Raw genomic sequence first — 16,436 nt, 5'->3', positions numbered from 1 at the left:
CACCAGCATATAAAAAGTTGTATGAAAGATATTTTAGACACAAGGATATTATGGGGGAATAGTATATGAAACTGCTACCTCTCTCTGAAATCACAAACATTTTTCCAAATTTCCACTTAGGGCAGAATCAGAGCAAACAAGTAGAATTCTCCAAACAAGGTCAGCCATGGTAGCCCCTATATGTCTCTCAGGATAGGTTTACTTTGAATGGGACCGATCCATAGAAACTTAGAGCAGGACTATGACTTATGTAGCTTCCTGTGATGGTGTGGCAAAGAAGCTGCAGCTGACCACCCCTAGTCCTGGCCACTGCCTTCTGGACTGGCAGCACAGCCTTGTTTGCTGTAACTTTTCACTGTAAGCTGTAGTATATAGGAGGGAGGCGGTTGAGCCACCAATGAAGGTTATAGATTCTACTTCTGGTGACATGTTTTGTTCCCATTACCATATTATTAAAGACATGATTAATAATAGCAAAGTTGTGCAAAGAAAAAGACAGACTAGGTACAAATGTGCAAAAACTGTCATTAGAGAACAAACGACCAACGATAGATCAATGATTATTCACGATCATGCAGGATCGTATAGTGCACGATTCTGTACATGCTGAAACGATATGATTGTTCAAATTTAAACCACCAATAATGTACACACACTAGATACGATCGGTTGAACAATGCAGGAAGTGATGTACTGGAGAAAGTGTACTGCAGAACAATCCACGATCACTGAACGACCGTACACACAATAGATAGTGATCGATCGTCGCCCAAACAGATCTGCCAGGATGGTCGTTAGTTTCCAGGAACATTCCTCGTTCATTGGCGTCGTTGTGCACTTTATTTGTTAACGATTATTGAACGATCGGTCCTTATTCGTTTATTTCCAATGACAAATATTGCACGTGTGTACGTCGCCAAAAGTCTATTGGGTTCATAAATAATGAAAATATAGGCCAGGGTTCATCTTACTCTTCCCAAACCCAGCAGTGTTCCTTGCACAAGAATGTTTATGTTGAATACATAAGTTGTTAAACCAGACACAAAATACTTTGGTAAATTTTTTAATAATAATTATTTTTTAAAAACTTTTATTTCTTTTCGTTTTTTTTTATCAAGGAACATAAAACAAGTCAGCAAGATAAACAAAAAACACACAATCACAACAGTCACATCTAAAGTGTAAACAATTATAAGACATTCAGATTGAATAAAAGTGTGAAATATCAGACATAGCACTTCAATTGCTTTAAACACTAACACTTAAGTCTGGTTGCTTCTGCAAATTTTATCAAAAGGTATTAAAATAGCCAAACGAGTGGATTTTTTTGGATGTCCTCTGTTCAACAATGATCTCTTATTTTTCCATACACGGACATCATGTGAACATCAGTTAAAATGTTTAAACAAACTTATTGGTCACAAATGCCATTGGGCAGTTTACATAGGTTCAAAAAAAATTTCCTTTGTTTGTCTCATCAAGTAAAACAAAGTACACTATGGTAAAATAAAAGGTTATTGCACAATCTCCATAAAGAACACTTCCAATCAGTAGCAATATATTCATTTTTTGGAGAGATGACAGTATGCAGTGTGTGAGGAATGAGGAAACCTCCATCAAATACTACCCCAACCTGCTCACATGTGGACATCAGAGGATCCTCCATTGGTCATTTCAGCCACTCAGCAATTTTCATAGCAATTTCCTGCAGGGGAAATAAAAAGGAAATTAGTTTAGATTATTGTTTCCTAATCAGAGTTCCTCCAGAGGTTGCTAGGGGTTCCTCCAGAAATGAGCAATCTGTACCTCTTGGGTCAGGTTAAGTGACACCAATGATCTATTTGGCTATCTATAAGGGTTACATTCTTCCCAATTGCCGGCAATGTAATTCCTACTGACAACCATGCTAATGTACTGTGAGCTCTGATAAGATAGCTGTGATATGATAATTATAGCAGGGGTTCCCTCAAGTTCTGAAAGTTATTTCAAGATGGCAGAAGGCTGGTTTAGATGTTCATTTAATTGACAAAAGGATTTTATTGTTCTAGGGATCTGAAAGAAGATAAATTACAGTGGTACCTTAGTATAAGTCTGCTTTGGAATAAGTCCAACTTGGTTTAAGTCCTGTTTGGACATGAAAATTCTTGCTTGGTATAAAACCTTTGTGCTACAACTTGTATTGGTCAAAATTAGTCATAACACGGCGTCCTACCCTTATTTATCTCTCCCGAAAAAAACCAAGACTGCCCACAAGCGTCAGTATGCCAGATGCTACCATTCATTGAACAACCTGCGCTATAACTCTCTGTGAATTACATAACATCTCCTCCTCCTTCCTTCTCAGCAGCATCCTAGTAGGCACTCAACTCCTCTCAGCAAGGTAATGAAAGGGTAAATTTTCATTTATTTCATCTAATTGGTTTTGTATTTATGTATTTTAGTATTAAGCAGTGTTTAAATTATTTTATACAGCCCCATCAATGTATATTATGCCAATAACAATAGGATTTTCATGGGAACGGATTATTCATTTTCCATTTATTTCTTATGGGAAAAATTTGTTTGGTATAAGTCCAAGGATCTGAAACGGATTAAGGACTTATACCAAGGTACCACTGTAGTTATATTGAGGACAGTACAACCTTATTTCCAAAAATTAAGAGAGAATCAATTTGTGGATTAAACTACGGTACAAAGTTTTGTTGTATGCCAAAGATATGTTCAGAAAAAAAGATGTAGGGATCATAAACATTTACGGTTACAGAAGCGGACAAGAGAAAAAGGAACTTTCACAATAAAACTAACAAAAAGAGAAACCTAATGCTCTGCAGAGTTTCTTTTAATCAAAGTAATGATTGGGTCATAAATTTGTTATGTTCTCACCTCTCTGGCCTTCTGTAAAGATGGGGGATCAGTGAGGCGAGATGGACTCATGTTTGCACAATGTGCTGTTCCATTGATGAAGATGGCGATTTCTGAGTGCGACTGGTTCTTCAGTACACTAAGTGCGTGCCATGGATCTACATCACCTATTATTAAGGTATAGGAAATCAGATGAAATTACAATATAGCGGTAAAACAAAAATAAAAAAAATCTCTACAACACACAACTTCTATTTTAGATTGCTGAACTGTAAACATGTTACTGGGCAAGTCATCTAGCCAGCAATAACATTATAATGTAAGCATTAATTTTTTTACCTAATTTATGGGTGGAATGCAAGTTTAAAGGTATAATGCAGATCACCCAGGTTCTCTTATGATAATTTATCTTCTCCAGTCTTAAGGAGCTTTGATAAGGCCCAATGTGTCTACACTGCAATGAATAAGGTAGAACCACTTAAAAAATAGTATTGTGGCTACCAGCTATGGCCATTAAAAGGGATGAAACAATGTTGGTCATGGGGCTGTTTGATTGGGTGGCAGACAGGGCACTCTGGTGCCTATTACCACACTAAGCATGTAAAAGGAGGAGCTGGAAATCAGCTGCAAAGAGTGTTAAGAGAGGATACTAGGTCAATGTACTGTCAGTCTTGCATCATCTTCCCCAAACCATGGCCTTGCTTACAATTCTACAATACTAGGGGACATTCTAGATCACCCGGGGTGCACCTGGGATTCTATGAAACCCTAGGGTTCCTCCAGAGGTTGCTGTGGGTTCCTTGAGCCATGGAGAATGTGTGCCTCTCAGGTAAATTAACAGACACCAATTAAATTTTTGGCTATCTATAAGGATGACATTGGTCCCACTGGCCAGCAGTGTAAAAGTTATTCTTTACACAGACCACCACACTATTATAATACACTTTGAGCTGTGGATATAAAAATGATGGACATAGACCTAAAAGACCCCCATGTTCTTAAATTAGTATCAATTGAAGTGATGGGGGGAGTTGGAGGCAAAAGATGTTACCTTGCATAGTGCCCCATTCTACTTTCTATTTAGATTAAAACCAGTATTTCTGGTTACTGAGAACCATACAACTACACGGTATATCATATTATAAATGGTATTTACTCACCAAGTTTACAGTTTTCAGTCCTTGATAAGCAGAGTCTGCGGAGATCATGTGCTCACAGATTGCCTTGACATCACTGCCTGGAGATTCATTGTTATACTGCACAGCCCCCATAAATATGTCGGCCAGATTGCTGACAAACTCTGTGTAATCATAGGGTGGGTGAAGAGGAGAACAGGAGAAGAAATCTTTCTCTAGCTGGGTAACATTTCCCGCCTTTAGAAGTGACTCTACTGCTTGGAAACTCTCCTTCACTTTGTCCAGACACTACAAAGAGAGCAAAGCAGGACTTTTAGGATTAACACACAAAATACAAGTAAATACTACACTCACTTCCCTTATAGAAAGTTTTTTTTTTTTCAAGTTAGACCAGAGCTCACCGACTTTCAGCAAGAAATAAGGACAAATAAGCACAGCCATGGTGCAGTGGAGCAAAGTCCATATATGCTGTGAGCAAGAAAAGCATTTGCCATGTACAAATATTTACAAAGCAGATACAGAATAAGCTGAGGATTTCCTGGATGTAACCCAGAATGAGGATTTTATGTCTGGTGATCCTGCCATGGAGATTCCTATCTAGGGACGTTATTTTATGGAATGCTTCTGTGTTGTCACCATGCTGAGGACTGAACCTGCTGGAAGTGGCTGAACCATACACTTTGCACAGACATTGTCCATTGTCAATTTCATGTGCACAGAAGGCACAGCAGCATAGAATATATGCCAGCAGGGTTCTCCCCAGGCCCTCTTAGCTGGGCTCACCACCCGGCACTTTTCAGCACCCACCCGGCAGTTTTTGGGTGGTTACTAAAGAGTTTGGTCACAATACAGGGGCTGCCACCCACCTACAATTTCTTCCCACCCGGCTTAAAAAAATTTCTGAGTTGAGCACTGGCCAGGTATATACACAAAGGTGTACATGTATACCTCTATGAACATTTAGGAACAAAAATATGTGGGCAAGCAAGGAGAGGCATTTATGACATTTTATGGTTCAGGTACCCATGTATTCCAGGCAACCTTATCTTTAATATTTTTGTAAAAAATGAGGATTATATTTTATGTGCAGAAATTAATTTTTACTAAAAAGCTGAATTCGGTAAACAGCAGTGCACATATGATAAGATATTATTGGCTACTACTTTTTTTTTTTAATTTTACAGGGTCCTGATCTTATATTTATTATGTTTGGAAGAGTTTAGGTAATCTTAAGGTATGCTAATAAAAAAAAAGCTCTGGCAGCAAAAAAGTTAAGAAAATTGTGAAGTGACAGCACACAGTAAAAGAAAACTGTACGACAGCCTTTATGATGATCATAAACCATGCTGACTTGTTCCTGGTCCTTAGTGGGTACGGGAGCTGCCCATACTGAAAGCCACCATGAATGCTACCAGCTGTCATGTGTATTATAAACCTTTTTTTGCCTTGGCATAGGGACCAGTGCCTGGAAATGTTTATTTACAGATTGTAGATGCCTAGTGATTAATTATAAAACTTTTTAGATTTGCCATTGTTGCAGCTATGTATTTTATTCAGCCTCATTTATGTATTTTATTCAGCCTCATTTAAACTTCTTGTTGAACAACTATTATGGTAAGATATAAGCTGCACAAGGAGTGCATGGATTTCAATGAATCAACTGACTTGCATTGTATGAGATGAAGTGCAATCATTGTGTAGCACTGCAAAGCATCAACCTAATGTACCTAAGTACATTACATACAAATATAGCTGCCCCGTTTTACAAATAGAACTACAATCTATACATAAAAAACTTACTGTTGATGGGGAGGACTCGCTGGGTGGTGCTGCAGAAGTTAACCCTAGAGTCCCTGCCATGTCCCAATATTTATTTATATATGTATTTATTTCTTAGAAGGCATGCACAGCAGAACTGATGCAGATTGTTGAAGCATTCTCACACACACACACACACTTATATATTTACATATACACACACATATATTTTTTATGCAAGCTTTAATTTAAACAAAAGGATTGCAAAGTCTACATTCCAATTAAAGCCATGTCAGATCTTCCTAACAGTGGGTGCACGGAGCTTTTGAACAATTACAGGCACTGTACCTTTTGAGATCCTCCAATGACTGGGTCTGACAAGCTGTACGCCACCACCTGTAAACAGACAAACACAATGAATACCATGCAAACTTTTTTTCTTTATAAAAACAAATGGGTGTCTGTAAACATCTTTTAGCTTTAGAAGTCAGAGACTACTAAATGTTTTATTATTTAGTTCAATTAAGCCGTAAGGTTTCATAAAAAGCTTCTCGTCACTGACTGAAAGCTTTGTAAATGCATGATCAAAGCTTTCTGCACATGGAGCCCTTGCACATGCTAAGGTCTAAGTGGCTCTAGAGAGTCTGAAGTCAAACAGCTTGTGCTATGCTCTCTCAGAAAAATCCATAGTTATCTGTAATTCTAGTGTGGGTACACTCTGTACTGTAGATGTAGTTAAAAAACTTGTGTGTGTGTATATATATATAAAAAACACACGTTTGCTAAAACATTGGAAATGTGTTCCACATACCTTGTTATAATCTACGAAGTTGAGCTCTGCTCTGACGGGAGCAGAAGAAGCCACAGCTGCGTAAACCAAATGTGGAAACTGCAACAAAACGAGACATGACATAGAGATTGCTAAAGCAGCACTCCTAAGTGAAGTGTTAGCTTTACATATTTATTCAAGCATTATTCAAGGGTTTTAAATTTTGCTTGTAAAGCTACCAGAAATCTGTCTAACTGAATTCCCTACACTCAAAAATGCATACTGTGGGTGCCAACAGGGTGCACTTAATAACGTGATTATCCTAGGAGGAGCTGATGAGGTGAGGTGATGCAGAAAACTGTAGAGATGCAAGTTCTGAATGGTGGTGGTACCTACTGAATATCTTATATGTGGCAGGGTTGTGTGGATTGCACTGAACCAGAACTGTGTGAATTGTACGGAACTAGAACCAGATTCACATCTATGCATTCGCATTGAAGTGCATTGTACTCCTCCATTGACACCTCATGGAAGCACACATAAAAGTGCATGCTCCTATTTCTGTTCATTTCTGTTATCATGGTAATGTACAGTTGGTGCACCACAGGTTGGCTGATGGGGTGCCATTTTGAACTAATGGCACTGCAGTGAACCAATGTTTGTCACATGCTGCACCGCACAAGTGTGATCTCGGGCTAAAGGTACACTGACACATAGGGAAAATAGATGGGATCTTACTGAATACATCCCTGAGAGATATTAGGGAGTAAATCCACTGACTTTTATTATAAACTAAAACTGTTTTGAATAAATTGACCCACTAAAAAAAGTCCTTGCAAACGAATCCCAATGAAGAAATAAATAAAAAAAAAAAATAGCTCTTAAAAGGCTAAACCGGCCAAGTCTACCCTTAACTCTACATATAATATGTGCAGATATAATCTGGAGGCTGTCATAAGTGCTGCCCCATTCTAAAAATACTATATTTCTGGCTGTCATTCTAATCCAGAGGCTTTATTACCTTCTGCATTATTGGCCTAGAACAACTCTGTGGAGTAAACCAGTTATAGCATCCCAGTAAGGAAAGATTCTCCCCCTACCAGCGTGCTGCAATACTCACGCCTGCTGACTAGACAGAAATCTGATCCCTTCCAGGGTGAGGCCATCCTGGTTGATGCTGGCGCCATAATAGCGATGTTCAAGGGACACCAAAAGTGCACGATGCTTCTGTCCCAGCTCAACATGTTCTCCTAGATAAAACACAACGTCCATATCAGCATATTCTTTTATACCTCCAGATGAACACAATCAAAGCCCTATCCCAGGCTTGCATAATTTTCTAAGCTATGGATTTATGATGTAGGTGAATATTTAAGGATAGGATTGTTGTGCCATGTTCTACCAACCTGCCAAGACAGAAAATTCAGATTCAGCACTTTCTCCGCCTATGAACAGAAACACGGGTCCACCAGGACGCTGCCAGAACTCTTCATTGATCCAGTACCTCTGTATGAAAAAAAAATGGCAGAAGTTGGCTCTAAGAACACACAGGCATCAGATAAAAGTAGCTGGGAAGCCATGGTCACAGCAAAAAGCCAAGTGGTCCAATACATCTAAACATTATATATCCACTTGATATGAATCTATGATATGAATACATCTAAACATTATTTATCCACTTGATAGAATTTTTAGGCACTGGTGTATAGACGACTTTTGATCCACAGTTGTGGGTGCTCACAAAGTCAGTGAACCAACATTATTGCTAAGTAGTATGCCCCTTATGGTGCCTAGACATGCATACACTTGAGATCTGTGGCACACCAAAACACTGGGGTACATGGTAATTCGACAACTGATATTTCCCCCGAGCAATACTGGAAATCAGTTTAAGCATTATTCACCCATTCACACCATTGTGTTGCAGCAAGATGCCGTAAAATGAGCATGTTACTGCAACAAATGGTAGCAAATCAAGCATGCTGTGTATGTAATCTATTCATTTCAAAAGTCACTTTGCATTAAAAAAAATATGCTTTCAGGTTTTAGAGTATTTTAACAGCCAATTTAAAGTGAATATGCTGCCTAATGTAACATGTTAAACATGGGGGCATTACCACTGGTGTGAATAGACACTAGCTTGGCAAAAAAAGTCCTCATTTATACAGAATATTGTTCTGAACTAAAGACAAAATTGCAATAGCTTTGGTGACCAGCACATTGAACTCTCTAGTTTATATATAAAGCCAATATTACCATCCATTCCCCCTATGTATATGAAGCTGCATACTTTTGTCCTCTTCATTCCTGCTTTAAGATGAATTCCAGGCTAAACAAACATCGCCATAAATTAAGAAGATTTAAAAAAAAATTGCAGCTTTTAAGAAATACATCTTATTGAAAGTGTTTCTGTCTTTAGAGGGGTGAGAGATTCTGAGTTCTGGTAAAGTGTACCTAAACTCAAATTTTTGGTTTTGCTCCCCTGTTGGGAACCTAGGCTATGCACAAACATCAGATCAGTGGTTCGGACCCACGGACAACTAAATTTACCGGCTACGTGGAGCTGTGTGCCACTCAAAGGGGAAGAAATGATACCAGAACCTGCCCACTCTCCCATCGCAGGTCTGAGCCTGTCCAGAGACACAACCCAACCACTGCCCTGAGCCTGCGATCCTTACGGGGGGCAAAGTCCACGGCTCTGGCCGCTGTGCCCTCCCTGGGGGGGCGCACTGGTTGGAGCCATGGACCACCAAAATTATCCCTCAGCGGTTGTCGACCACTGCATCAGAAGATTCTCACCCAATACGAACGATCAGGCCTGTTTTGTGTGAGAGAATCTGACATACAGAGCTTGCTTGGGGTCGTCCATGGATCTATCCTGACACATCCATGAGTGGCCTATGATGAACCATTGCAATAGCAGTGAAGGAAGAAGAGCTCAGTGGGGTCCCTCTCGCTCATTCCCCCCCTGCTCTCCATTGGGCAATGTGTACTGTGCTCGTTTGTTCATCTGTCCCTGGAAATGATCATAAAGGATTGATTCTAGAGGCAATAATTATGTGTATATACGCAGCCTTGGAGTACAATGAAAGCTCCGATGCAAAAGCACCAAACCAATGCATGTGTTATTGACGGTTATTATGTGCATTGACTGACCTGCTTGTAAGTGGCATTGTTTCTTCGGTTGAAGTGGTCTAAAGGTTGTGTGATGTAGCCTTCAACTGCAGGTGCATAGGAAGGAACTCCTTTCGGCATACCTAGACGACTGTAGAAAGTTTTAAAGGACTGAACCTCTCGTAGCTGGTGAATCCTCATTCGGAGCTGTCTCTGGTTCCAGGCTGGGGAATAAGAAGAGAAAACTTATTAAAGATAGGGTAAAAGTAATGGCGTAATCTGTAGTATTAGCCTAAAGAACAGCCAGCAAGGGTATGATATACAGAAACCGCACCTGTGCTAAAGTTAGAATGTCCACGGGTGTACCTAAATCCCTGGATACATGTATACTGGATACATGCATGTGTTCTGTGAATTACTGTCTTTAATACAGCGTGTATGGCAGGTCTGTAAGTGAATGTTCCAATGACAGGATGAAAAAAAACAAAACCATATGCTGGACCAGTGTTTCAGTCCAATGGGTCTCCTTAACTTTTAGGTTTTGGGCATGTAGAGTGCAAGCTTTTTACTTTTGCAGATTTTTCACTACATCCCGCTGCCCCAGGAAACAATTATATCAAGTGTGCAGGTAATGTGTTAATGCCAATCTTCTCTTATTTCTTCCTTGTTAGTTATGAAACATTAGAATATTATGCTACCCCAAGCCACACATTTTCTACACGTTTTCTTCACTAAATTTAATGAATGTTGTCAGATTTGACACAGAAAAAATAAACTGGCAGACAACAAAATAGATTTTGCTGAAATATAGAAAAATAGAATTAAAACATTGCCTTATGCTGCTCAATAAACAAGCATAACATTAGAAAACTACAGCTACTGGGGAATACAGAGATCCCCGAACATCCCTGACCCTACAGAGTGCCCTCTTCTTTGTGTTTTATTCCTTTCTCTCTAGCCATCTGATTTATTCAAAGTAAAATTCAAGCAAAAGTTCTTTCATATTTTTATGCTGTTCCATTTAGCATTTTATTTTTTTAATGGTGACTTTTAGAGTTGATTTAATGGAGGGTGATGGTTAGTTGTTAGGGTCAGGTTACCCACCTTTGATCTGATCTATAGGTTTTTTGGTTATTTATGTTGACTTAAAGCATACCCAAACTCCGAAATTTCTTTTTACATAAATGGGTAGACAACCCTTTTATGTAAAGTAAAAATTCTGTTGCAACACCCTAGGCAATCAAGAATGAATGGGAGTGCAAAGTCTCTTGGGATACATAAGTCAGGCATCTCGGGAGGCTCTTGGATGCTCGTTCTGCGCACGCCTGAGCACCTCGGGCATGTGCAGAAGGGGCCTTTTCACGCAAACAGAAAACTTTGCCGATCTTACGCATGTGCAGTGGGATCAGCAATTTTTTTTTTCATCCTATGTCACCGGATCTCGCGCCTGGGATGAGGGACATGGAATGAAGAACCCAGAAGAAAAGGAGAAGATGGCAGTGCCTGACGCTTCGGGTCCGGGATGGATGTCGGGACGATGCAGGACACCCCCGGCTTAGGAAGGGAGATCGTTAGTTGTTAGGCTGGGTACACGAGTGTTGTACATACAGCGCCGTTCTGCTGAGAGGGGAGGGAGGAGAACGAGATTCGAACCTGGGACCTAGGGCTGCAAAGGCCAGAGTGCTAACCACTGAGCCACTGTGCTGCCATCTTCAAACAGAAATTTTATGCAACCAAGATCTAAGTTATGTACAGATAGTTAATTTATGTTAATGATGTTTGAGACTCTTTTCCAGTGCCAGTAGAACCAATCAGTGATGTACACACCGACCCAATCCTATGGAGAGGATAGGGGGGAGGGGGGACACGAGAGGGAGGCACCCTGCTGCGTTCTCCTCTATAGAAAGTAACAGTGGTCATTTAGTGTTTCCCCACGGCCCATAGAGGATCACTGTACACATGCTAGATTTTTCATCTCGGGTGACCGTTATCCAGTACGTGTACTTCCCTTTACATTTCTGATCTGGGGAAGGAATATTTCTCATGGTTAACAGAAAAGCGAGATATAATGTCATACTTGGTCTCCTTTATCTGATAACAAACTTTGAGTCACGCGTCTGTGGAGCTACTTGTAATTTGTCTCAGAAGTTGTGTAGGAAACTCTATACTGTGTAACAAATGGTGAAAAGATGAGTTCAGGCCAACACTTTCCTCTGACTTATGTTCTAATTTGACAGAAAGTGCTGATAGTGAATGTAACAGAGAACTTCCTTTATTTATTCTCCATCAATCTGATAAATACACCGCTCCTCTTCTGCTGCCTCTCTTTGTAGTTCTCTCCATTGGTTTCCATTTCACCTGAGAATCAAATTCAAGCTCCTGTACTTTGCCTTCAAATCCCTCCACAGTTATTGTCCCACTTACATTTCTGACTTAGTAAAAAAAAATTCTCCCCCTGCCGCTCTCTTCGCTCCTCCAATGACCTACTAATGACTTCCTCACTCATAACCTCATCACACGCACGGCTCCAAGACTTTTCTAGAGCTCCCCAACTCTCTGGAATGGTCTTCATTTGTTCACCTTTCAGTTGTTTGTCACTGGAAACGATCATGAAAGAATCTTTCCAACAAAAATAACTGAGTGTGTGTACCCAGCCTTACCCTAGAATGATTTGATGTGAGATCCAGGCAGCTCCTAGAAGTTGCAGTGCCATGTTTAGCACAAGGTGTTGGTAGGAGGCATTGTCTTCTCCGAAAGCCCTGAGCCTTCATGTACATGGCCACTGAACCTAACTCTCTCCTTCCCTGGGCATCCTAATGCCACATCAGAGCATTTACCAGGAAGTAAACTTGGCACCAGGAGACCTATGATAGGCAGAAAAAGAGCATGAAGGCAACCCCGGCACCCTAACCATATATTAGGTCTGCTTATGTGCAAAACTGCCCTGATTAGTATAAGCAAACCATGGCGGCCTACAGGTTTAGTCTGTATTATTAATAACATATTTAAATAGCGCCAACATATTACGCAGCGCTGTACAAAGTCCATAGTCATGTCACTAGCTGACCCTCTAAGGAGCTCACAATGTAATGTCCCTACCATGTCATATATCATTAACCTAACTGCATGTTTTTGGAATGTGGGAGGAGTGCCCAGAGCAAACCTTCCTATTCAATTAAAGCGGACCCAAACTCAACATTTTTATTTACCATAGAAGGGTGGACAAATTTTCTAAATAAAGTAAAAATGTTTTTTTTGTTTTTAAGTAAAACAAAAAAAAGGGTGCAGCACCTCCCCTTTAAGTCTTGATCACTACAGCGTAATGGGAGCACAGAGCCTCCTGGATACCCACGTCACACATCCCGGGAGGCTCTGCCTGCTCCTTCTGCGTATGCCCGGATCTTAGGCATGGGCACAAGGGGCATTTTATCCACCTAGGGGAAAGGGATGACGATATCACGCATGCGCAGTAAGTTTGGCTCCCTTAACAGCGGCAACATTGCCCAATCTAACACCTGCGCAGTGCGAGATCGAGTGACCTAGCAACGAGACTGGAATAGAAGACAGAAAACGGCAGCGTCGGGACAAAGAGGAATCCCAGGACGCTGCTGGACCGGATCGCAAGAAGGACCAGCGGCATTGAGGGATCTGCAGGATTACAGGTAGGTGGGATTTTTTTGTTTTTAGTTTACTCCCACTTTAACGGAAACAAATGATACAAAACAGACGATGACACACCACATGCATAATGCAAATATCCAAAAACTACAATGCATCCCCCCACCATATACATGGGAAAAAAGGGAACTTTATGATTCCCTAGAAACTACACACCTAGGCGCCTGATTTAATAAAGCTCTCCAAGGCTGGAAAGGACACACTTGTCAGTGAAGCTGGGTGATCCAGCAAACCTGAAACGCATCTGGTCCAGGATTGAAAACATTTGCTAGCAAATGACTTTTAGGATATCCATTCCAGGTTTGCTGGATCACCCAGGTTGACTGATGAAAGTGTATCCTTTCCATCCTTGGCGAGCTTTAATAAATCAGGAATAGAATCAATGTGAACAAATTGCAATCCTTTCCCCAAAGCTCACAAAATTTAGAATGTTCAACAAAACTTGTTGCATCTCTATAACAGTGGCACAATTAGGAAAAGCGTTTTAAAATGGTGACTTTCTATTTCTTTTTACTCACCCCCATCAGATTGCCCCAGGAGGGGCAGGAGGAGCAGCAGGGGCAGACACAGTCCGGCCATCACAGACGAAACAAACAAAATTTCCAAACTTCCTTCTTACATCTGCATTCATTGCCCTGTGGTCACATGAGTACAGGGAAGTCACATGACCCCGCCAACTTCTGATTGGCTGATAACTTGCACACTCAGCTTGTGTGTACAGCGGGAGACATGTGACTGCTGGTTGAATCATTTAATGTAATGAAGGGGGTGCCATGGCTTTTTTTTCAAAAAAGGTAACTGCCTGACTTCTGAACAAGGACGAGCATGCAACAAAAAGAAATCATAAAATCTGAATAGACACTACACATACCTTGCATGCTTTAGAACTTCATACAGGACATGTCAGGAACAAGCAGGCTATTGTACACTGCTGGGTCTTATAGTGCCACAAATAATAATCTGAGACCTAATTCAGATATAAATATTGTCTATGGTGCATTTTAAAGAGCTGTTCTGCATTTAAATGTGTTTTAAGGCTTGTTTGCAATAATGCATTGCACTATTGCAACGTGTGGCAGCTAATCATGGCTCCCAACTGTCCCGATTTCGCCGGTACAGTGCACATGTCCATCTATCAGGCCCATGTACCGGAGAGCCCATGCATATAAACCGAGGAGAGTTAATTCCACTCCGGTGTAATCCCGTCAGCTGCCACTAGATGGCGCCTATAGTAACATGTAATACATTTGGGGGTAATTGAAGTTCCCTGATTGGTCTCTGCCCAATGATCCCCCAAAAAGTTTTATTGGAGATGTTCTGCTCTTGATTTTAAGAGCATCATTTTTTTAAAGTATTTAGGAAAACAAACAAAATATATTTTTAACAATTTTAAAATGAAGCTATTTTATATGCCCACCTCCTTGATTGTAAGCTGCTCGGCTCAGGGTCCTCTCCGCCTCCTGTGTCACTGTCTGTATTCATCCATCATTTGCAACCCCTATTTAATGTACAGAGCTGCATAATATGTTGGCGCTATATAAATCCTGTTTATTATTAATAATAATAATAATAATAATAATAATAATATGTCAGTCACAAAGCGTAAGGTAATCAACGGGTAAATTACCCCAGCTTAATAAAATGACGCATTTCACAAAAACTTCTGCTTCGTCAGACTTACAGAGTGAATGATGTAAGAAGCCTGATGAAGCAGATGTTTCTGTGAAATGCGTCCCTTTGAGGAAGTTGCAGAAATTCACATGTGAATTTCTCATTCTTTCTAACCAACATACAAAGAATATACTTGTCATAAACTAGCTACCTTTTGGTCAAGGTAAGGTATATACCAAGATTATTATTACACAGTATGTATGAAGCGCCAACATATTATGCAGCGCTGTACAAAGTCCATAGTCATGTCAATAGCTATCTCACAATCTAATAATATCCCTACCATAGTCATATGTCTTTAATACAGTCTAAGGTCAATATTTGGGGGAAAGACATTTATCCTAGCTGCATGTTTTTGGGATATGGAAGGAAACCAGAGGAAACCCATGCAAACACAGGGACAACCTGCAAACACTATCTTGGCTGAAATTCAAACCTGTAGTCTGCTGCTGAAAAGGCCAGCATGCTAACCACTGAGCCACTGTGCTGCCCATAGATCTATGTAATATGCAGTGCAATTATCAGGAGTATACAACACTCTTTTACATTATTCAGTGGTGGTACAAATACCCCCCCCCCCCTTCCCTACCAACATAACAACAGCCAGGGGAAATAATATCCCAGTCTCCACCAACAAGCATTATGGCCAATGGCAATAAGACTCCTCCAATAAATTGCCGGTTGCAGTATAACAGCCTCCACCACAAGTCATTGGTCCACTAAAAAGGCTGAAGTTACCCCACGCTCAGTACTGTTACAAATATACATGCACTTAGGTAAATTGGCTGCCCTCCAAATTGACCTTAGACTATATTATTGCACAGTGGCTCAATGGTTAGCACTCTGGTCTTTGCAGTGCTAGGTCCCAGGTTTGAATCTCAACCAGGACACTATCTGCATGGAGTTTGTAGGTTCTCTCTGTATTTGTGTGGGTTTCCTCCAGGTACCCCAGTTTACTACCTCATTCCAAGAACATGCAGTTAGGTTAATTGACTTTCCCCAAAATGGTCCTTAGACTGTATTAAAGACATATGACTATGGTAGGGACATTAGATTAGGAGCCCCTTTGAGAGACAGCTAGTGACATAACTATGGACTTTGTACAGCGCTGCTTAATATGTTGATGGTATATACTGTGTAATAATATATGTATCTAATTGCTGTGTCTGAAGCTCACCCTGTAATTCTTATACTTACATGTTGCACATGATGTTACAGAGCCACGTGTCAAGCCAGGCTGAGGTGTGTGCATTACACTTTCAATCACTCCTATAGAGTTTGGATTATCCATTGGATTGAATAGAGGGGGGAAAAGCGCATGTACAGGCCAATGTTTCAGTTACACAGGGTGCTTTTCACTTCTGATCCAATAAATCAATTAGATCTGAAGTGAATCTGAATGGAAATCAGCAACCAACCGATCATAAGAAACTAGTATTTGGGTATCA

At 40.4% G+C, this 16,436-nt stretch overlaps 1 protein-coding gene across 1 annotated transcript; it reads right to left on the bottom strand.

Moving 5' to 3' along the window:
- Positions 1-1,658: 1,658 nt before the first annotated feature.
- Positions 1,659-13,975, bottom strand: LOC140343913 (thymus-specific serine protease-like). Its single transcript, XM_072430811.1, has 9 exons — positions 13,836-13,975; positions 9,682-9,863; positions 7,932-8,031; positions 7,645-7,775; positions 6,568-6,711; positions 6,105-6,152; positions 4,023-4,286; positions 2,884-3,033; positions 1,659-1,705 (listed from the first exon to the last, which is right to left on the bottom strand). The coding sequence occupies exons 1-9, from the start codon at positions 13,894-13,896 to the stop codon at positions 1,670-1,672; spliced, it is 1,116 nt and encodes a 371-aa protein (XP_072286912.1). The 5' UTR covers positions 13,897-13,975; the 3' UTR covers positions 1,659-1,669.
- Positions 13,976-16,436: the final 2,461 nt, after the last annotated feature.

The sequence above is a fragment of the Pyxicephalus adspersus genome, chromosome Z, assembly GCF_032062135.1.
Source record: "Pyxicephalus adspersus chromosome Z, UCB_Pads_2.0, whole genome shotgun sequence".
Classification (NCBI taxonomy): domain Eukaryota; kingdom Metazoa; phylum Chordata; class Amphibia; order Anura; family Pyxicephalidae; genus Pyxicephalus; species Pyxicephalus adspersus.
This window is presented reverse-complemented; position numbering and strand designations above follow the sequence as displayed.